Consider the following 24,185-nt stretch of genomic DNA (forward strand, 5'->3'; position numbering starts at 1 on the left):
CAACATATGCATAAAATAACAAACCTGTGAAAATCTGAGCTCAATTGGTCATCAAAGTTGATAGATAATAATGAAAGAAAAAAACACGGAGTTGTGCGCTTTCAGATGCTTGATTTCGAGACCTCAAATTCTAAATCTGAGGTCTCGAAATCAAATTCGATGAAAATTACTTCTTTCTCAAAAACTACGTCACTTCAGAGGGAGCCGTTTCTCACAATGTTTTATACCATCAACCTCTCCCCATTACTCGTTACCAAGATAAGGTTTTGTGCTAATAATTGTTTTGAGTAATTACCAATAGTGTCCACTGCCTTTAAACAAAAACCCACACCAAAACGAAAATCCACACAACATAAAACAAAAATATAATATATATAATGTTTGAAATTAAGTTACGTAGTACTGCATGTGCAGTAAGTGCACTTTGCCAATAGGAGTTTCTTACACGAGTACAGGTTAAGCTTAACGGCAACATTTGTCATAATTAAGAATTGGGGTGTTACTCAACTTACTTGGTGTTGCTCTAGTCAAAGACACGCGAGTCAGACCTGGCAAGGGCTAATGAAAGAACGACCAGGGCGCCCTCTTGTGTAAAATGTGTGAACTGTGTGGAACAGCGGAAATTACAACGTCACCATTTTTGTTGGTCTTATTATTCTGTGAATCACAACATATCATTTCTCATTTGAGCTAAGTCTATACTGCATTAATTTTCTTTCTTCTTTTTTGAGCTGATTCTAGTAATTGTTGAACTATCACATCGTTGCAGCACGTCGCCATCGTTTTGTGACGTCGCTTTCCTAATTATTCATCTTGTCCCTGACCCCTGGAAAAGGATGTTCTGAAAAACAGCGCCGATTGTCTCATCAAAAGTAGTATTATACTCTGAACAACACTTAGTTAACAATATTTTAAATGCTTGCAGGGCCAATCATAAAACTATCAAGCATAACTATCACAATAATGTTATTTTAATGCAAGTTTGACTGGTAACCCATTTCTGAAAGCAATGCATTTATGTGCTAAGCACGGTTTGTGCTCACAGACTTCATAAAATTGGGCTCAAAATGCTTTTACACACCTACGTGTCAAATTTCAAGAATCCTGATGCGATTGTGCGGCACCTAAATGTAGCCCGAGCCCTAAATGTAGGTACATGACATGTTTGAAGCTACATTTAGGTCCGGGTTACATCTAGGTACATGTTTGGGCTACATTTAGGTCAGGCTACATTTAGGGCTCGGGCTACATGTAGGTGCCGTACACGCGATTCCATTTTAAATTAATCTCAATTTTACTTGGTCACCAGAAACTGCATTCAGTTTTACATATCACCCGATCAAATTTTAATTAGAGGGGTCCAGTGCTATTCTTTTACTCGTGATGACTAGTGACGACTCGGTTAACATGCTTAGTGGTCGATAGAGCCTAGTTAAAAAATGTGCCAGATTATGGCAAACTAATGAACTTATTCCAACGCATCCTTGGGCGAGATCGATCAACCCATGCGAACGAGGCTGAATAACATGGGGAGCGGGTCCGGGTAGAACGCGACACAATACCACTATTTGAATGAAAAATAGTTTAAGTACATAATACTCAACCTTAAAAGACCGATTCGCCATTAAATACAGGGTGGAATCGGTTCCTTGTTATTGTTGAAATAGAACCAACGCAGGTATATCAAAAGCTTCGCCGGAAGTTTCACACAATTTTCGTCCAATATTTTAATAAAAGAAATCCCAATTTTAAGATGCTTTCCCTGGTAACAAAACAGTAACTCTGACTTATGTTGTCATAATTATGCTTACCTACCACCTCTTCCCATAATACAATTCAAAAACATAAACGGATAGAAGCATATATAGTTACTAAAACTACAGGACTTTCTTATCTGATGAAGTAGCCCAACCACCAATATGTATGTTGTGCAATGCACAAAACATCATCAATATCTTGTTCGACCTGATGTTTACAACTTGGTGTTGTACTCTTTTTCCGTTGGATACGGCGGTTGCATGTATTGAGTGTTCGGGTTTACCTCACTCCCTGCTTTAAACTCCAACCCATTCTCAGCATTGACGACTTTAACTCCCTCCTGATCAAAGCAAAACAAAAACACATACGTCAATCATACGTTATACATGTTGCAATGGGATCTCGGAGTGGAATCACTACAATCCAATAATGGTTGAACCTCACTTGTCCAATGGCCCAGTTAACGGACAACAGAATCTTTAAGCACTACTATTTTTTGACACGTGCGCACATGATTCACTATACTAGTTGATCTTTCTTATTCGTGATGATTATAAGACGATACATTTTACAAACGCATAAAGCCTGGTTCATATTTCCTTGGAATGAGAATGCCAAGCGATTTTAGAAATCACTTCCACGGCTGTTATTGTTCAACTGTTGCGAATTGATACATGAGATCTTGTGACGTCAAAATTTGCTTCGCAATCGCAGGAAGTACGGACCAGGCTTGAGTCCATAAGTACTGTCTTTTACAACGAAAACGAACGTGATCGGTGTACAAACTAGGGCCAAATTTACGCACAAAAGATGGTATCTTGCTCATGTTTGCTAAGTTGTGAATTGACCTGTAGCAATGTTTTCTGCCTACGTAAAATTGGACCATGATGTTACAACTAGTCACGATCATTCGTTTTCAGTGAACAAGAAAAATACTGTTCCGATTGGCCGCCACGGAACAACCCCCGTGTCATACACTTCCCTTCGTTAAACAAATAACATGTACACACACATTATTCGAGGGAATTAATAATAAATCGAGGCAACAGACTTGTTGTGTTTTTGATCCCACAGTTGTTTAACAAGTTTCCATTAAAAGACGAGCTCAATGGGAGGCTTTTTGAAGGCTCTGCCACTAGAGGGCAGCAGACCTACCAGGTAAGGGTGCACAACTCCTACAGCAAACAATGGTAAATGCTAAACATTCAAAAATACTCAAAAAATATTTAGAAGTCTCTCAGCTTCTTGAAAATTAAATCAGATACATTGTCATACAACTAAACTTCAGATTTCTTCTCAATTTTTGGTATAGGTCAGCATTTTGGAATTTTTGCTAATTACCCTAGTCCCTAGAAGAAACACTCCCAAAAACTCATGCACGCCGCTTGTTATTCTTGGGGAACTCGTGTCCAGTACGTCCTGTTCCAGAACAATTTGGTTTATACTGCTGGCATTGTGTTATGAAAAACAAAATACAGTTTGGCTAAATCTAAATTCAAAATAAAAAACACACAAAACACAAGGTATTTGCTGTCAGTGACCGTCACTCATGCTTATCCTATTCCTAATATGTTGACATTACCTGTGAAGAGCGCCCTCTCTTGGTGATTGGCAGATAGTCTAAAGTTTCCCATTTAAATTGAGTCTGATGCTCGCTTTTGGAACCATGCGTACAGACTTTACCACAATACTCGGCGGAACGCACGTGATTTATAGGCTTGGATTTAGGTGCATGCTGCTCTAGCTAGCGATGTTTGATCGATACCTAGACCAGCATAGACCAGGTTTCGCAATCAATGTTTGCGAAAATGTCTAGTAACCTTCTTCTCACACTCAATACTAAACGCAATCTGCAAATGAAATAGCGCATACAGTATACAGACTCGCCTTTCAGCTCAACGAGTTTCAATTGTGTTAGTGTAAGGTAGAGTTATGAAATACTACCAATTAGAATGAGTCTGATATAATGATATGAACGGTTTTCATTGTTAGTGGTTATTATATCACATAATGTGCAATAAATAGGCGAGTAAAGCAAGAGTATTGGGTGCAGAAGTGTAAATGACAAGTTGCAAGCTGGAAGGAAAGTGATGCACAGAAATATGTACTCTACTGTGAAACATAAGTAGGACCAAATATCTATAATTTAGAGAACATCATAAGTAGGTCCCACTTTTTGTACGATTTATAGGGCCTACAAATCACAATTTAGAAGAAAAATACAAAAAGAATTGAGCACTTTGCTTTGAAAGGTTGAGACATCAGGGGTCCACATGGTCAAACAATAACAACATTTGATGTCGATAATTGATCTTAAATAAAAGTTATTAGCTTCAAACCATTGCAGAGTAGATTTAGATAGCAAACGTTTAGTGTGGACAGGTGGCAGGCCGGTAACTGTTAAAGGTAAGCTAATAAAACCTGACAGAGACTGATCTGAGTTTAACAGCTTCTATTAGCAGTGAACGGTACTTCGAAATTGATAGTCTCTTTATTTTCTTTTTGGATTGTGGAGGCATGGGGCAGAGGAAAGCTTCGTAATATTGAGTAATATTTTCACAGAGCCGGTACTGTCCAATCTAAAGGGATACATTACACAGTTTTATCCTTAATTCTCAAAGGTACTGGTACATGATATCTCGCTTTTAATAAGTGACCCTGCAATCGCTCCTATTCGGCCGCGCAGTAAGTCTATTGTACATCATAATCGGGGGAATGGTGATACACACTGGAACCAAAAACCACAAGCTCTAAACCTGTAAAAAATGCCATCAAACACAAAATAATATCAACGATTACGAAAATGCACCGCATAGCCGTAGCAATGTACTAACACTACAGGCGAGTACTTCGTAATCGTCTCCGCAACGATAGTTGTGAACACCATGTTCAAAAGTACCACTCTTTGCTACGTGGTGGAACTAATGTAAAGGCATCGCTTGTTGAATTTCTATTATTTATACTGAAACACAATTTCCTGTTTGGTGTTTTCCTTTGAGGAATATTTGCAATGAGATGAGACATGTTTTCCATATAATTGCACAAAGTAAAGGTAACTGTTTCTGTGGCTTATTTCATATTTCAAGTATGCAACGATAACCAAATGATTTACTTTCGAATGTTCAAGAATTGTCCTGAAATTAACGACACCGCTCCCAGCGCTGTGTATGTTATTTCCGCATTTAGTGCATGGAGTTGATAGCTAATATATAAGTTGTGGTTATAACTTGTGAGTCAAGTTAGAGTGAATGTTGATACTTTGTCACCTTGAACTGTCTAACAACGGGTTGGTTGGTATGGGCAGAGATATAGATCAACTTACAATAACTCAATCGGCCCGTTCAAAGTCAGGATCTTCAGACACTGGGCCCAGTTTATAACCGTCTAACTATAAGGAGCAAATTTGAACGTACAATGTTTATTCAGCAAGACTTCGAAAAAAAAGTCAACAAGGGAGCAAACAGTTATTTCAAGAATGAAAAGCAAGAATACTTAAAGGCACTGGACACTATTGGTAATTGTCAAAGACTAGTCTTCACACTTGGTGTATCTCAATATTATGCATAAAATAACAAACCTGTGAACATTTGAGTTCAATCGGTCGTCAAAGTTGCACCCTTGTCACACAAAGTTGTGTGCTTTTAGATGTTAATTGTTTTTTTGTTTTTTTTTACCCATACACCGATGTGTGTTAGCGCTGTATACTCAGTACTTTCAAGAGTCCTGTGAACAAATATCACAGGCATGTTACTCGGTTGGGATTCTTTAGATGGTTGCGTTTAGATGGTTGATTTCGAGACCTCAAATTCTAAATCAGAGGTCTCGAAATCAAATGCGTGGAAAATTACTTCTTTCTCGAAAACTACTCCACTTCAGCGGGAGCCGTTTCTCACTATGTTTTATATTATATAACTGACATACAGATCCTTGTCATTTGATTGGTGGAACTTACTCCCATCCGCACCGGCGATCAAAAAGACCTATTCGCCCATGGGGAATAGCATTTCCCATTCAACAGTTAGGATCATCCTTGTTCCCAATGTGTTTGAGCAGTACAGCGCCGCCACGCCGCTGCTAAAACAAAGGAGCACCTGTGCAAAAGGTTGTGATCCGATTTGTGCATTGTTGCCGCTACGCGATGCTGTATGATTTTTGGTTGTCAGTGATTTGTGTGATTTTTCATAATATTATACTTTTAAAATACATCAAATGACAAGGATCTATATGTCAGTTATATAAAACAAATATTGAGTGGCTTTAATACGTGGAATGGAAGGAATAATATCGCTCGGTAAAATTTGTACTGTTCCATTTCACTCAGCTTCGTCTCGTGAAACGGAACAGTCAAATTTTACCTTGCGATAATATTCCTCCCATTCCACTCTGAGCCACTCAATATTTGTATACTGTCAACCTCTAACCCTTACTTGTTACCAAGTAAGGTTTTATGCTAATCAATATTTTAAGTAATTACCAATAGTGTCCACTGCCTGCAACAACAACAACAAATGTCAACAAGTTTCATGCTGACAAAAAATAAAATAAACACAGCATGCATGATACAAACATGAGCAGCAATTTAGCCAAGTATGATTCCACACGGTGAACATGTGTTTAATCAAAGACCTGATACAGCTTGTAATAAATGAAATGCATTCAGTTTTTGATTATGTTTCCTTGTACAAACACATCATTCAAAACAATGCTCAATTGAAAAAGATAAACATTAAATTGAAAATAAATTGAAAAAAGTGAACGATTGAACACCTTTTAAATAAAAACGCCTTGGGCATTAAATTGCGTCTTCACCCTTTAATATTGAATTATTTACCAGACACCCCTTTTCTATGTCACTGTCTAGTAGAGCAGGTGGTGATAGTCATATTCGAGCAGCTTTAAGCATTTCAGCCAGTAATGAGTACTTGTATAGCTTAATGACTCTTATGAATGGATTGATGGCACGCAAAGCATGCTGTGGTTATATGTAATAATAAGGCATGAATACAAAACAAAATTACTACTATTATAGTAGGATTTGAAACTTTGCATGGTGGAAATACGATATACTAAAGGTTTGCGGTAACACCATGTGTTGGTGATCTCTAAATGACTGCTACATACAAAGAAGGAATATTAGTGCAACTGTTATTTTATTTTAAGAGCATTTGTTTCATTGTCAAGAGCACGCTTTGCAGATTAAAAATAAGATTAAAAGGCAGAGCAGCCTGTTGTCTTTTAAAAACTGGCAATTTAAACTCTCTTTTGTTTTTAAGTTACTGGGAACCCGCCAAAGATGGCTTCGGTATAGAACCATTCTGTAGTGTGCCTTTTGTTTTAGCAGATCTCATAAGTGATCTCAGCCGAATTTACAATATAATATAAGTCATAGCAGGACAAATTGTCAGTATTGTAGCTTTTGGTTTGGATGTTTTCAGAGGATGTTTCTCAGCTCCCATAATGTTCTTTTTTAAGTAGTTATATTTTTGTACGTGATCAAGTTTGTTGACATGTAGAGGGATATTAAACAGAGAAATATTATGGAATACCTTAGTATCATCATCCGGTTGGAGCTTCTCTACCCCACATCGAAGTGGAGCCTTCCACTTTTCAGGCAGGCAGCAATACATGGCATCGACCACTGGACATATCAGACGGGGGTCAACCTCTGATGGTTTGGTATAACCTGCATAAATAAAATAATCAATCAAAAGTTGTCATCATTGCAGCAACACAACATACTGTTAAACACTTAGTAGTATGATTGTATTAGCTTTTACCTTGCCCCTTGTAACTATACCAGGGGCGCTGTTTGTAGCGGTTATCAGGGCGACTAAACAGCCACGGTCAAAGACTTTGAACCAAGTCTAAAACAAGAGATATGTCGTTTCCTCCAATCCAGTTATTTTATAAAAAAAATAATAAGACGAATAATATTAAGAACGAAAATAATATTTTCAAAAACAGCAAAACAAGTATGAGGTTAGTGACTTGAAGTAATGAAATTATTTTGAAGAAATATAATCAAATCCCGGGGGAGCTAAAATGTAATAGTATTTTGAGGTAACGCAATACATGTAGTTTTTTTTTTTTTTTTCCACCCGTTCATTTTGTAACCCGTCCTTTGCGTAGCTAGGAAATATTCATTGTTTTTATAATGCATTGTTACATACAATGAATTTACCACTTTTTTAGGTTGAGTATCCTTTCTTTCATACTGAACATCCTTTGTCCTCACCACTTTACTCCCATTGGTTCATAGCCACCAATTGTTTCTCAAATAGAAACTTTGATTGGCTATAATTTTTCCGTTTTTGTTTTTCTTGATCCTTCCCTTAATCCCTTTCCAATTGTTGTTCTAATAATGGATATGTATTTGTTTGTACTTGTTTTATGCCTCTGAAGAAGGTCCGGTTTGGACCAAAAGCTGAGACCATCTACCATACTCATTAATATATATTTATATTTGTATATATTAATTGCATAACAATTGAGGGGTTGTGAAATCGCCTCGCCACGTTGTCTGATAGAGGAATTAACAACTTTGATGTAAGCGTGAAGGGAACAGGAAGACACGTTTTGCTTACCGGTTGCAAAGCTGCCAATCAGGCCGGTAATAATGACAGTCAGCCATGCGATGGCACTATACCACGCATATGACACGGAATACAACGCAGCGATGGCTGGCCTATATGCAGATTCATGAACAAACAAACACAAAATAAAATGCAACAAATAAATATTAAGTGTTATGACGTTGCTACTTTGTTGAGACACTGAAGTTATGCTTTTCCGAAAGCAGGTAATGATCTATGAAAATATACTATCATGATTGACAGTACTCCAGCCAGTAATATTAGTCAGTGAGCTTCAAGTTTTAGTTATGAAACTAATGTATGCACAAATCTGCATGAAACTTTGCCGAAACCATGTGATTTTGTACCAGGTACCACTCCGTTCTAGAGAATTACAGCGGGATGTCAATTTCGTTTAATGTTTTTAAGTTAAAATGCATCGGGTTAGAACCGTCAGTTATACCATGGAGGAAGGAGGAGAAGGAGTTCAAACGAAGGGACTTCAAAAGTCGAACCCGTGGTACCGCGGTCGTTTAACGACACCTCGTAATCACCCACCGTAATCACACATACCTTACACAAACAATGGGCGACCTGGCATGTGTGAGTTTGCGCGTGCGCACTTGGTTCTTCACCAAACTATGGCGTCGTATGTCGTATGGATATAATAAAGGAAAAAATACTTTTTTTTTGAGACGCGATAACATTTTTGAGACGCGATAACATTTTTGGACGCTACCTAAAAGATGAACACAATTGAATACCAACCACCCTCGTGTGCTTATACCCAAATTTTGATCCACCGCTAGTGATCGGAAAAGTGCACAAAATATAAAAATATTCTATGATATTTCCATGTAAACACCACAAACGGTTAATGAAAACTTGTGAATTCACAATTCTTGTCTCCAATGATTCAACTTTACACGAATCAACGGTGCAGAGTGGCGGTACCACGGGTTCTGTACGAAGAGATCTAATCACGCTCGTTAATCGGCCGTCCAGCTGGAGGTCTCCTATCTTTTTCCACTGGTCAGACAGGGGCATTGTTACTTTGCGGTTTTGCGGGTCGTTCGAGCTCCTTCTCTTTCTTCCTCCATGGTTATACGCTTCAGCTTCAGATCTCATAATAAATAATATATGACAGGCCAAAAAGTTATAAATTCCGATCAACACCGATCGGTGTTTTGCATCAATCGACCGTTCTTTTGAATCGATCAATAGGTCTTTCGAGTCGATCGATAAAGTAAGAGATGAAACAGACCATAACCATTCATCAGTATAAATCTTTCTCAATAGTGCATTTTAGTCATTACACTCATTCTGCAAGATGTTTAGGGATCTGCATAAATTCTTTCTTATGGTTTCAATAAATTAATTGAGGGGAAGTGTTAGGGGCGGAGCTTCTGTCTATCTCTCTAAACCTGCCACGGTTCCTAGTAGTGGGGGGGGGGCAAAGTACTCCCATGGAAATTACATGTTAATTTATGGCAACCATTATAAATGCATTCTCAAGAGTCCCTTTAACAATAAAAATGATGTTGCAATTTTTTCTATTGACCTTTAGTGACCTTGACCTGAGGTCAAAGGTCATGCATAATTTTCACCTAAAAATCTCCTTTTTGGACAGGTTTTCAAACAGTTTCAAGGCAATTGAGCATATTTATAGTTAGTTGTGAGCATATTCATGATAACAAATATAAAATGTAACTGTATTTACATACACATCGACATTACATGGACATCGAACCGCCCTAGGTGATTTTTAGGTGAAAATGATGCATGACCTTTGACCTCGGGTCAAGGTCACTAAAGGTCAATAGAAAAAATTGCAACATCATTTTTATTGTTCTAGGGACTCATATGAATGCATTTATAATGGTTGCCATAAATTAACATTAAGTTTCCACGGGACCTAAAAATTGTACATTGGCCCCCCTACTGTAGTGTATCTGGGCAAATACAAGCAATATAAGCTACACACATTCTATTTGCCAATGTACCTCTCTTCTACTGTGGGAGCTAGCGATGACGTCATCATCATCATGGTCTGAGAGGTCATCATGTCCTCAGTGGTCATCATGGTGTCATTTAAAGCAGTGCAATTGTCGGCGTTCAGACCGGGCGTGGGCACAAACGGTTTGTATACTTGTGCACCTATCCCAATCCAGAAGGACAGTGCCAACCCACAGATCAGTCCAAATAAAGCACCCTATGTTTGCATTACAAAGGGAAATGTGTTTGCATCACAAAGGGAAATGTGTTTGCATTACAAAGGGAAATTTGTTTGCATTACAAAGGGAAATGTGTTTGCATTACAAAGGGAAATGCCTTATTATTTACATTGTTTAATAATAACCCAATGTTACTATTGCATAGCCGTCATTACGATTAAAAGATGATGAAACAAATAGCAACCTTCGTTTGACCTTTATCCAAGGGCGCCCACCTCAAATGACGGCATGTGGGATATGTTTTATTACCATGTCTTATGCGCTATACAATAATGATTCATTGTTATTTATTACTCACTACGCCTAGTCCTAAATCCGCATAACACTAAAGTTATCAATTATTAATTATGGTTTGTTTATTAACTGCACTGGCGGCCAAGCAGGCCGAAAAAGTTCATTTACAAGTAAAAATAGTTCGTTAAAAAAATACAAATACATATATATTATTGCTTTCCAAAATCTAAAATGTTACCTTTGAATTGGCCCAAGGGAAGAATATTCCTAAGCTAAAGAGTCCAAGTAAAGGTCCGCCAATCATTCCAAAGATGCTCAGAGCTGCCTACAAACACAATTAGAAAACAAATTAAAACATATTAACTGGCTCAAATGACGTTTACAATTGTATGTATTTCTTATTAATTAATTTGTGTTCCATCACCAAAAGTGGTATCTTAATTAGTTATCATTAACCAATCCCAATGTGTTTTATGCACAATTATTGTAAGGGACACAATTAATAGGGTTTAAGGCGTAACGCAGCAAACCGATTTAACACCGGGAAAGTTATGCATAGTCATGTTACAGTCGGTGCTATGCAATTGGGATTGTCAGGGTGCATTCAGACATGTTTTCATTGTTCTTTAAAGCAAGGCATTTCCGGGAAGGGTCCTCCTCTTTCTGGGAAACGTCATTGAAATAAGATTGTTTTCTTTATTAACCTCATAACTTACTTAGTACGGTGTTACAATTAATCCTGATACTTGGTTCCGACTTTCAATGGAAGTATGTGTGAATCCTACCCTGCGTGTGTGATTAACGGTGCCCCATTAGTCACTCATGATAACTACATCTCGGGGAAAAGTAGGAAACTAATTGTTAAAGCCGTTGGACACTTTCGGTAAACAGTATTGGCGAAGGCGCACACTTCGTGTACCACAACTTATATATAAAATAACAAACCTGTGAAAATTTAGGCTCAATCGGTCATCGGAGTCGGGAGAAAATAACGGGAAAACCCACACTTGTTTACGGTTCCCCATGTTTCGCCGTGTCATGGGCGTGTGTTTAAAATAAATCCGTAATTCTCGCTATCAAGAATTTAATTTGTTGTTTTAATGTTTTATCAAAAAGTAAAGCATTTCATGGAATAATATTTCAAGATAAGTCTTTACAATTACCTTCTGTAAACCCTGTAAGTTATTTGTAAATCTGTGAACTTTTAATTTTGTTTCTGTACCGAAAGTGTATAATGGCTTTAAGCAAATTGGCTGACCTACTCGTTCATATGTTGCATCGAGTTATATGTTTTAACGCTATTTAATCACCATTTTCGTGATATTTTCCAAAGGCAATAACAATAGGAAGAATATTATGCTTGCATAACAGACTTAACAAGAGGAGTTGAGACACACTGATGCAGATGTACACCAACCCTCTTTGAAAAGGCTGATTACACAGTGGATTTCAACGCAGCATACAATGAGCAGAGGTTTTTAATAACTGATGTTTGCATTATTGTTACCTGGAGAACATCACCAAGAAATGATGCCACAAATGCCATTCCAATACACAGAATTCCATAAGTAGCAGCTGTACAGCAAAGATAGAAAAACAATTGTTTTGTTATAAATAAGTGTAGATGCAGTGCTAAAAGACACATATAAAAAGGTAATGCAAAAAAATCCCTCTCAAGTCACATTAGTTTATGTATCCCAACATAACAACTACCAGTGAACAAATTTAAACTAGTATGTTTTCATACGGGATTTGAGGCATGTTTTCACCGTTTTAGAAAATAGAGTTTCTGTCTAGCGAGTTCCAAACTAATGTTGCCCAATGTAGGAGAGGGGATTTTTTGACAATGATTGACGTAATTTAATAAACCAGGTATGCAAATCTGGAAAACCGTTATTTTTTTCAACAATAACACTGATTTGTAAAACTTTTTTTTGCACGAATGTACTTCAGCTTTAAATGACAGACATAATGAAATATTCCTGAAGATAAAACAAATGACAGCAATAGTAACCCTACCACACGCAACGTATTAGAAAACACAAACTTAAATACAGTGGTCGTTTACCCAAGCACTTTGTGACTTTGGTGTATTTGAGCTCGTCCATGTCTGGCCAGATAGTCTTGACGATATCTTCACCAGTTACTGCTGCTAAGGAGTTCAATCCAGACGATACCGTACTTTAAAAAAAGGAAGAGAAAAACAGGAATTTACAGTGCCTCAAAACAGAAAGTTATTGATTGCTAGCTGTCTGTGTCCGTTAACTTTTATTTTAGAATGCTACCTGTCAGTTCGTGGCTCTACATCTCCGACTCCCGGGTGAGTATTTTCCTCTTGTTAGAACCAATATCTGAGTGCCAGATATTGGCACTAGGTTTGAGTGGTACTATCTCCGAGTGCTAACTGTTAGTTCCCGACAGTGGAACTATACTATGAGTGTAGCCGTCAAGGCCTGAAATTGGGCACCACATCTTTCAATGCTATCTGTCAGTGCCCGACATTATTATAATATATATTGCTATATGGCACTGCCTGTTAATAACTTTGGTACTTTATATCTCTGAGTGATATAGCTATCACGGTGCATTCACAGACTCCCAAATCGCTACAAAATGTCACTTTCATAATACGCTCATATTGTGGCATTTAGGTCTATATTCTGCAACTTCACATTGGCCAATTGGAAGGCTCAGCAATGTGTAACTGAATCAGTGATATGAAAATTTGACAAAAATGTAAGCGTGTTTGCGTACGTACCTAAGAGCAGCACTGAAGACAGCAGAAACCAATAGACCTGGTAGACCAGGGCTGGTGTGAAATAGGTCCATCAGAAAGTAGGGAATCAACTGCAGTGTTGTTAATCAAAAAGTACATTTAATCTGTGTAGGCCTACACGTATTGTCTCACCACTTGCCTCTTTGCATGCTGTACCCGAAATCATAATCTCAACCAGAAGCTTACAGTTTTAGTGGCAGGCTCTAAATCCAAATTAGTCCAACAAGGTCCAATAAAAGTCCTCTAAGATATTGGGGCCATCATTGCTGAAGTGCGATCTTGGGTAAATCTGTGCTGGGCAGTGAGTGAATGCTAAGACTGGGCGAAGTTTGTTAGTTCGAACGGCGAGGCCTGCCTGGCATCGCCCACCATGGCTAAAACACTGGTTCTGACAATATTAACGTACAATGCAATGCTACAATCTAAAATACTATCAACAAACAGCAAAGAAAAGAAGCAATAATTAAAAAATATTACCTGGTCGCTTGACTTCACAGATGTAAGTGTAAGTGGGTCACAGTTAGCATAGTTAGCATACATTACTAGCCCAGCTAAGCATGCAAGGCTAACTACTACCACCATACCAATAACAGCTAGCAACAGGGCACTGAAATAAATTAGATAACACATTAATGTGGGTAATACATTCAATCCGGTATTAATACATCCATTTTAATCGTTTACTTTCTGATATAAGCAGACAATTCTAACAATTTTATGTAAAAGGACCAAATTACTAATTCAACCATTAGGTGGTACAATGTCCACTGAGGTGTAACCGTCCATACTAAACGTGTAACTAACAGTTAAAACTTTTAAATGTGCCGTTAAACGTGCATTGTGTTTTTCTTCCCAGAGAAGAAGTGTTTTTCTTGAGTAACTGAGTACTTTTAAATGTTGAAGAATGTATAAGTTATTTAATTGCAATGGGGGACAAAGCCTGCACTTCAAACCTGCGTGGTAGGAGATTCTGTCCACACGGAGATTTAGTCCCCCATTTATTAGCACACTGTGTATTCAAACGCGCCCTCTTACAGCCCATGTGAATTTCAAAAAAGGGGAACTCAATGATGAGGGTGGGAAATGCTTTGAAGATGAGTTTGTATTATGGTTATGAATGTGTTTAAACAATCGGTTGGTTTGGATTTTGATGTCATACTTATAAACAACATTGAACATTTGTCCCCTGGCTGCCATTGAAACATACGAAAAGACACTTACACTTGGGCCACAGGTTCTTTGCCGCATGTCAAGTAGCGTTGGACCTGTGCCTGGTTGACACAATAGACGGCTGACCAGGTGAAAGTGCCACCAACCACTACAGACCAGAAGGTGTGACGGACTGTAGGATCTGGGTCGAAACTAAACAACAAAATATGATTAAACCAATCCATTAAAACCATGACAGACTGAGTCAAAATTTCGTTCACATGAAATAGCAACAGTTATTATGCATGTAAATATAAATATAGAAAAATTAGGATAACTGTAATTATGTTGTATTTTCATGGCAAATCAGCACAACTCTAAAACAATGGATTTTACAAACAAATAAGAAATTCGTTTGGTAAAATGTGGGCGCTTTGAATAATGTGCAGGACTCGAACTATAGCCGTGACCTAATTGGTGGCTACTACTGTCTGCGTCATCATGCGTTGAGGGTTGAGGTATAGGACGTTCTTAGCAACACACTTAGCAACAGCCATAGCCATATATGTAGAGCCAATCCGCATACTGCCCAAATCGGGAACTCGGTCTCGTGATGTGATTTGAAGGGCCGGCATCAACTTGATTAGTAAAACACCTACAGGCGGATTTTTAAGCAAACCTTCATTTAAGTTGTCGACCAGACTTTTACATAATACCAAGTCGTTATAGAAAACTATGTAATAAATGTAGTTATTAAAGGTACTGTACACTATAGTGGTAATTACTCAAAATAATTGTTAGCACACAAACTTACTTGGTATAACGAGCATACGAGAGCTGTTGATAGTATAAACATTGTGAGAAACAGCTCCCGCTGAAGTAAAACGTAGTTTTTGGAAAGAGGTATTTTTTCACTAAATTATTTGTTTAGAAGACTTCAGCATGAAGCCATTTATTATATTTCTGAAAGCATACAAAGAAGTTCAACATAGGTGTTTTTCTTTCATTAATCTCTTGCAACTTCAATGAGCAATTGAGATCAAATTTTCACAGGTTTGTAACTGTATGTGTTTTGTGGGGTGCACCGAGTGAGAATACTTGTCTTAGAAAATTATCAAAAGGTGTCCAGTGTCTGTTGTTAAAATTACTCACTTAAAGAAGTCGATGCGTCCTCCTTTCTCGGCTATTGACCAGACCTCTCCCATGCCTCCAGCCCGAATGCTGCCAGCAATGATAAGGGCAAGGAAACCACTCATCATGATAGTTACTTGAAACACATCAGTCCACAACACAGCTTTCATTCCACCCTTCAGTCAAGACAAATTAAAACAGTTTTTACAAAATATCATAACAAATGCTGAACGGTGTTATGGATTTATAAGTTTCGGCCAAAATGTGGAAAACCTTAATAGTACGGGCCGATACTGTCTTTGTAGTTGTGCATCATTTTGGGGAAAATGGTATAGTATAAACATGCACCGGTCAAACACTGGTTTTGTGGCACACCATTGACAATATTGAATAAAATCTGCATTGGGTTTTGTAGCGTTACATCATTTTGTGGGCCAATACTTGCTTGTAGCTACACACAATTTCGGCAAATATAGCAAATCTTTTCTGGGCAAAAACGTTTTTTTGTTGTTTTGCAGGACACCATTTAATTTGGCAAAATGGTAGAAAACCCCTATTGGGCCAATACTGGTTTTGTAGCGCAAACTATTTGGGGAAACTGGTAAACGACCTCTATTGTGCGAATACTGGTTTTGTAGCTGCACACCATTTGGTCAAATTATATAGAAAACCTGGGCCCATACTGGTTTTGTAGCGGCAAAATGGTAAAAAAAAAACTTTTCTGGCTGTAGGCTGTTTGTATTGTGTGTTTATCTAGTAGTATTTATAATCACGTGTGTATGTTTATCTAAGGGTGCAATTAGTAGTAGATTTAATTAATTATCGTTGTAATTCCTTGTTGAATATCAATCGGTTATGTGTTTGTTACCCCATCATGCATTTACCGTGTAGCAGGGCAGAGTCGAGCTAAGATAAAACAAACGTTTGCGCTAAACGTCGCTCTTTCGTCGAATTTAATCACCATTTTCCGGTTATTTGAGTTCGACACGGTAAAAGTGCGACATTCAGCGCGAACGTCGCTGAACTTACAATTGTTGTGTAAAATGTACACACAAGTCCAATGGCAATGACCGAACCCCACAGATCCAGCCCAGTAACTGTATAAAGGCAAAAATAATCAGTTATCGTTCTTGGTCCATACAATTAATTAATCTTTAGCAAATAGATACAATAATTCCGAGAACAAACTAGCAATACAAAATAATAAATTGATGTCTGACAATGTTCAATGTTTGCATACAATCTTGATGTTCTTATTACGAAGGTGTAGTTAGCGTATATAAATGTAGAGTAATAGACAACAAACATCAGTATCCCAAAACCAGTGATGAGAGTAATTGCTCACAAAAAAAGGTCTGAAACTACATGTAGGATACAAATTCTGCTGATAAACGTTGAAATTACTGAGTTATAGATTCCACTGAGCTCTTAGGAACAGTGTTCTCAGCACTTGAAAAGTAGATCAATTGTTATATTGTGGAAAAAGTAACGGCTAATTTTCGTCACCAGACTGACTTAATTCAGATAAAAAGTCTGACAAATCTGATCCCTGCAAAACGTGCATTTAAGTTTATAAACTCTCAAAATGAGAAATTCAAGGTATAAAGACATACCCTTTCTAACTAATTGCACTGTTTTCAGTTGAGTTGGTATACTACTCGAGTAGGCTTCACCGAGAACGGTACCGGGTCCAAAATAGACTTGATTTCAAAAGTAGACTTGATTTCAAGTCTGAGACCGTGATTATTTCTCTGCATCAGCCACACAGAATTCACCCGCAGATTAACTATAACTTGCTCTAACTCGCAGTCTCCAATGACAGAGGTTAATCTGCGCTATTTCATCAGGCCACAATGTTGGTTTTCGGGAAGACTAAAAAGCCACGACCACAGACAGTCCAGGTCCAAAGTACCCTGATACCCGAACACATTCATAAAGCCTGGTTGCACCATCGAACCTGACCTTACCGCGAACTTCATTAATATTATCGGGTTCAAAGTTGGTCAACCTTTAATACTGCGGATTGGGAAAGAAAAAGACTTCGTATACAATAGTCTTACCTGCACTTAAAGCAAGAGCCGGCGCATAGATTACAATGCCCATGTAGATGACCTGGGGAAACGGGCGAAGAACACGTAATTATCAGTCTCATGTAAATATTATGGGTAACGAATTACAGGTGTTTGCATCAGCTATATAATGTTAGCACAGCCCCCCCCCCCCTCCACACCCCTGGTGCCTAAATTTGAAATCTGGACTAGTAAACTAATTAATCGTCAAATGTAACTTGTATCAGCTATAATGTGTGAAATGTTTATAACTATTGTTCCATTTTATCACAGACATTCAGACAATTGCTTTTTGGGAGCCACTTCAGATTATCTCAGAAAAACTAGTGAATGGTATAACAAGAGCACTGAAGGGTGATCTTGTTTAGAGAAAGGCAAACATAAACTACTAGAGTTTTACGTTGTTATCATCACATTGTACCCCTAAATGATTCACTAGTTTCGTCGCTGTTTTTAATCATTGCATTTCATTTTGATTATTCTAGCCGTCATACCAAGAACTCCCATTACCAAGAATTTCATGGAAGGAAGTTTCAGATTTAGATGTGAGAGGAAAAAAACACCACATAAATATTTTAGGGCCGTGTATAGTGTATTAACCAACAGAATTTCCTTTGCAAGAAAACTTGCAATACTTCCAAAGAAAGTCAATGTATACACACAATGTCAACACACAAAATTCAAATGATTTATTGTGTTGGATTTATTGAAAAGGTATACGTGCCGACTCCATGGCGTCGAAAGCTTTTCAGGGACAACGTATGGATACTTGGTACGTAGGCTAAACAAGAAAAGAACTAAGGTAAATTCTGCTAGATCTTACCATTTGTAGAAAGAAGGTCAGCATACCACATATTCGCATGACCTTATTGAACCTCAGCTCCAGATACTGTGCATGGGAATTGAACAATATAAAAGTAGGCTATGTCAAATGAAGGACAATGCAAAAAACTATATAGAATTGCGATTCAACACATGGTGTGATACCTACTGGATGGAAATATTTACTTGTTATCAACTCCATATTACAGTATCCCCTGAAAAGTCTCTTTAGTTTTATTATTACGACCTGCGTTATGAGAATTGTTTTCTTGTCACGTTGAAATAACCAGTATAGGAAATTCTTGACGAAACATACAAATATTGTAAAACATTTTTTTTCTTTAATATCCGACAACCAATATGACGAAACTGTTAAAGATTGAAAATAATATGATCTTGTTGTTGATGGTGGAAAACTTGTTGTGTGATTCATTTATTATCTATTGTGTTTTCTGCCTCTCTCTCCCTGGTCTCTATTATTTCCATTTGACTGCTTCAGTTGAATGGGTTTTGTCATTTAGCCTTCAAAAACGACTCTGTTATTATTAAAGTTGAAATATCAGGCCAATAATCATGCTTTGAATCTTAACAACAGGAGCCAAACCTGTCTAATAAAATCAGTCATAATGTCACGCGCACTCACAGACAAGGTTGATTATGGTTATTGATTATAATGTTATTGATAATTTAAAGGGAAGGTACACGTTTGGTAATTACTCAAAACAAATATTAACTTAAAACTGACTTGGTAACAAGCATTGGAGAGCTGTTGATAGTATAAAACATTGTGGGAAACGACTCCCTCTGAAGTAACGTAGTTTTTGAGAAAGAGGTAATTTCTCACTAAAATATTAAAAGACTTCTATCTAGAAGTCTTTTTTCCTAGCACGAAACACACAAAATCGTCCAACAAGGGTGTTTTTCTTTCATTTTTTCTCGCAACTTCGATGACTAATTGAGCCCCAAATTTCACAGGCTTGTTATTTTATGCTTAGCTAGATGGGATACACCAAGTGAGAACACTGGTTTTTGACAATTACCAATAGTGTACCTTCCCTTTAAGGATAGGAACGAATATGAGTACTCATTCAAACACCCACACATTTAACCGAAATAATTATTAACGTAATAATACTATCGCAAATACATAATGATTCAGATACCCATAATCCGGAGGTCGTTGGTTCAAGTCCTGCTCAGTGACAGGCGCGTGGTTGTACAAAAATGGATATATTGAAAAGAACAACAAGATATATATATCGGTGTAGAAACAAAATTAATTGAATTTTCTGGGAATTCAATAACTGAAAGGATCTACACCACCACCACCACAAAAAGAATGTAGAAATAAAAACATTGCAGTTTTCTTTTTCCTATTTCCAAATCCAAGGTTTGGTTTTAGGTGTTTGGATATGTTTTTCTCTCATCTTCTTTTTGTTTCAGGGGTGTTTTCCCCTTGGAGGCCGGCCTCACAGAAACTGAAAACAGCACAAGGAATACAATGGCTTAATCATAACATACGTTCGCATTTACTTCTAGGGAAAATGTGAATATACAGAATGTATTTTCGTGCCTTTTTATAATTTGACCACTCAAGATGATTGTTATTCAAATGATTACTATTTTGTTACTGTAATTTTGGCCGTTGGCCACGAATGTAAAAAGAAACAAACCATCTATCTATCTATCTAACTAAATAGTATACACTGAGCTAATTTTTCTCGGATGTTTCTGTATGCATGCATCAAAACCACCATGGTAAGAGTACGTTGTCATAAATTTCAAGAAAAACATATGTTTACATTTGATGTCCCGATTTTACTTTACCTTGATTGCGTGATCCAGATCCTAAACCTGACCATAGTTTTAGTAGGCCAGCCAAAGTGTGAAATTACACTCTGGACGCTAAGTTTGTTAATGGCTGGCATCCATGCTAGATGTATAGATCATGGACTCGGGAAGACGATTAGGGTGGATGCCCAGCTTGATTTTGAATGTTAAGGTCATTTTGGGGTCAAAAGGAAAAAAAGGGTCAAAAAACAATATTTTCAAAATCTGTGTCAAATTTAATCACATTTGATAGATCTATCCATAAAATGTATTTTTAACTTTATGTTGATATTACAAACCTATGTAATTAACGAATAAACTTTGACCTTGTACACAAATGTATAGCAAAACAAAGTGTATAAGTGTGATTATCTTGAAAAGGGTACATTTTGAGTACACCAATTGTTTTTTTCACTCCCCATCCTCATTGGTGCATATTATTGGTTTCAAACAACTTTTTTTGAAAGGTATAAATATACCCAGGCAGTTTTTGAGAATAAAACAAAAATTCAAGTACCACCTTCATGTGGGGTAATAACGACTCATTTTAAGGTCAACATTTCAAATAAGACAAACATTTTGCATGTTATAAATGTTCACAAAATTTAACCCCGAGTGATATAGGATATAAATAGACGTAAATATTCTACGCAGACATTTCGTCCTTTGACATGTTTCAGAAATTTTGCAGGATACATCTTTCGTAGCTGAACGATTAAACACAATCCATCCGTACATCCGTTAAAAATATTTAATTTAATTATCAGGAAGTTTTTTTTCGAGAAAATGTTGTCTACCTGTACGTGCACGACCGCATTATTTGTATTGTCGATCGACGGACGGGAACATTCGCCGTACGTGCATTCAATCTGGACAACGTATACACCTTAAACAGGAGTGTCGGAACAGGTGTGCCGGAACAGGTGTGCCGGTGTGGCGGTTTCAACTTTCCGCTGTGTTCAGTTTTCCGAATGACCAAATACGGTAGCATTACGTCATGCGATGCCTGCGCACAGCAAGCGAAAGTAGTCCATTTTTAGTGCCGTATTGAGTCATCCGTTACCCTCCGGTAGCTGTCATGGCGGCGTCCACGAGTCGAGTACAACTAGCGGCAAACGCGCGTGGATCGTATGAGTTGTTTTTTATGCAAGCAGAGTGTGACCTGCCTAAGTTGTACACATGAATACATGTCAAGATGGGGCAAGAGATTATGTGACTACACAGAAAAGAATCGTAATGAACAATTTGGGGTCACTGCTCAGAGAACTAAATTACTCGCCAGGGTACTCGCGGCGGTATCTGACAGGTCACCCGGAAAACTGAACACGCCGGAAAGCTAAAACCGTTCGAACAACGTGTTGATATGTCCGACTACATCACCCGGAAAACTGAACACGGCGGAAGACTGAAACCGCCACACCGGAACATAAATGTGTAACCTTACCGATGTATTGGTTTTGAACTGCGAACTTTAATGCGCCTCGAGAATGGAGTGGAATGAGATTAATATGGTTTGCGGTAACACCACATTTGTATGTACTTGCCAGGTAGAGTTTGTTCTTAGAGAACTGTCTTGCTTTATTCTACTACCACGGAGAAGATTGTTCGGGTGTTCGGAAGACTTATCAGTTCTAAAAAGAACTGTCCTGCTTATTAACTATTACCCAGGCGAATGGTATAGAAAATAGGCTGGGACTACTACTTAAAGCTTATAGGATCGTAATTAACTGTTCTACCGCGGAGTCAGTTCTTAAATAATATTGGTCTCAACGTTTCGAATGAGATTACTTCCAAAAAGAGTTTAAAATTACTTGTAGGTTAATTCTTAAAAAAAATGTTAAACTGTTTAACTTTTAACTGTTTTAAAGCATTTAATTTGTAACACATTTCCCTTTCGTTTAACCTTTACACCGATGTGTGTTAGCATTTTATACTCATTACTTTCCGAGTTCTGTGAAAACATCACAGGCATCTATTCAGGTGGGATTTGAGCCAACGACCCTTGTCAACCTAGAGCAGATGTATTACCAATTAGACTACCTAAATTGCCAGGTAGATAGAGATAATAGATGTTAAATTTGCATCGGGGATAGTACTGTATACTCAGTACTTTCCCGAGTCATGTGAAAAAATATCACAGGCATGTTACTCGGGTGGGATTCGAACCCACGACCCTTGCAATTCTAGAGCAGTGTCTTACCAACTAGACAACTGAGGATGTTCCTGGCAGCTAGAGGCAGTTCGAATCTAGGTAGATAGAGGTTTAGGCAGCCGGTACCGCCGCAAACATTCCATATATTTGTTGTTGTCAAATTGATGATCACGCAATTGTTCTGATAATACAGAGTATTCGAGATTTGGAAAGAATTACCTTCCGCGGTACCTGACACTAGAGATCAATTGTTGCATCTGGAAAAGTGCTCAGAAAGTGATAAAAGCATGAAACTTGGCACAAGTATTCTTCAACCCATACTGATTATTTTTAGGGGTAGACCCATTAAAAAGGTGCATTTTCCTTAGCAACTGTTGCTAGGTAACACTTTTACCCTAGCAACGGCACTTTTAAGCCTCCCTAGTGCACCCGGATGACTTTGTTCCATGTTACAGGACATTATAGCTATCATTAGACATGTTTCAAAGACAATCAGTGTCATCAGGAGACAACACAATGCTACAAGTGTCACCAGAAAACAAAACAAACGTTTGTTTTGTTGCTACAAACTTAGTAGTTTGAATAGTAAGCGATAATGTTATCCCGGGATGCATAACAACACGAATCCAACCCTGTGGTCCGTTCTCTATGATCCAACTAATCACCTATTAAATTCAATGCAACAACATAGTCAAAAGCCACCCATTCAAAAACGTTCGTTATCTTTACTGAAGAAAATCTTGTGTAAATTTGCTAAAACGGCTTCTTAGTTTGCTTCAGACACTATAAAAATGGCAGACATCAAAGGTAGTCACGATATGAAAACGTTTGTGGTAACACCATGAAATGACCATCTCTTTACGAGTTGGGTGGTTCGGAAAAGAACCGTTGGTTTCACCGTCGGTTTCACCGTTGGTGAGTATAAACCAACGGTTCTTTTCAGAACCACCCCTACACATTAAGAGATAGTCATTGCATTGTGTTACCACAAACCTTTCCATATCGTCCACCATGCAAAGTTTAAAATCCTACCTAAAGGTATTAATCACATCACTAAATTGTCAAACGAACAAAGTTTCAATCCCTAATTCTAAAACTGACGTTATTAGATAAAGTGCATTAGCCAATAGTATGACTATAGTTGTGGGCTCCGCAACCTTTAGTCAGGAAGAGCATCACATAGACCATGTAGTAGCGCTTGCTGGTATTTCTGAATATAATTGATTCTCCTCTCAAACATGGCCGATGGAAAACTGTTTCAGCAAAGAATCGTTATGTATAATGAAATAGAGCAAAACGCTTGAAGATATCCAGTGTGTTCATGAACCACTCCCACCACTTTGACGGAACATTCTGAAGCTGTGTGAAAATAAGTGCTGAGATCTTTAATTTTTAATTCTATAAAGGAAAAAAGGGAAATAAAAGGGTATAATAAAATAACTTGTGTTTCTGAAAGCT

General features: G+C 37.7%; 1 protein-coding gene across 3 annotated transcripts in view; it reads right to left on the reverse strand.

Moving 5' to 3' along the window:
• Positions 1–684: 684 nt before the first annotated feature.
• The window catches only part of LOC117304533 (sodium-coupled monocarboxylate transporter 1-like), a 54,144-nt gene continuing 30,643 nt past the window's right edge, over positions 685–24,185 (reverse strand). For 2 of the 3 annotated variants that reach the window (XM_033789051.1, XM_033789050.1), the window contains 14 exons: positions 18,747–18,812; positions 17,915–17,966; positions 16,884–16,951; positions 15,876–16,030; positions 14,796–14,936; positions 14,052–14,181; positions 13,557–13,645; positions 12,867–12,979; positions 12,306–12,373; positions 11,037–11,123; positions 10,334–10,542; positions 8,343–8,443; positions 7,305–7,441; positions 685–2,098 (listed from right to left, as the gene is read on the reverse strand). In XM_033789051.1, coding sequence (XP_033644942.1) covers positions 1,973–2,098; positions 7,305–7,441; positions 8,343–8,443; positions 10,334–10,542; positions 11,037–11,123; positions 12,306–12,373; positions 12,867–12,979; positions 13,557–13,645; positions 14,052–14,181; positions 14,796–14,936; positions 15,876–16,030; positions 16,884–16,951; positions 17,915–17,966; positions 18,747–18,812 — 1,542 coding nt within the window. In that variant the 3' untranslated portion in view covers positions 685–1,972. Of the gene's footprint in view, positions 2,099–5,080; positions 5,147–7,304; positions 7,442–8,342; positions 8,444–10,333; positions 10,543–11,036; positions 11,124–12,305; positions 12,374–12,866; positions 12,980–13,556; positions 13,646–14,051; positions 14,182–14,795; positions 14,937–15,875; positions 16,031–16,883; positions 16,952–17,914; positions 17,967–18,746; positions 18,813–24,185 lie in introns of all 3 variants that reach the window. The other variant, XM_033789052.1, reaches the window with a different exon arrangement.

This window comes from Asterias rubens, chromosome 21 (assembly GCF_902459465.1).
Source record: "Asterias rubens chromosome 21, eAstRub1.3, whole genome shotgun sequence".
NCBI classification, from domain to species: domain Eukaryota; kingdom Metazoa; phylum Echinodermata; class Asteroidea; order Forcipulatida; family Asteriidae; genus Asterias; species Asterias rubens.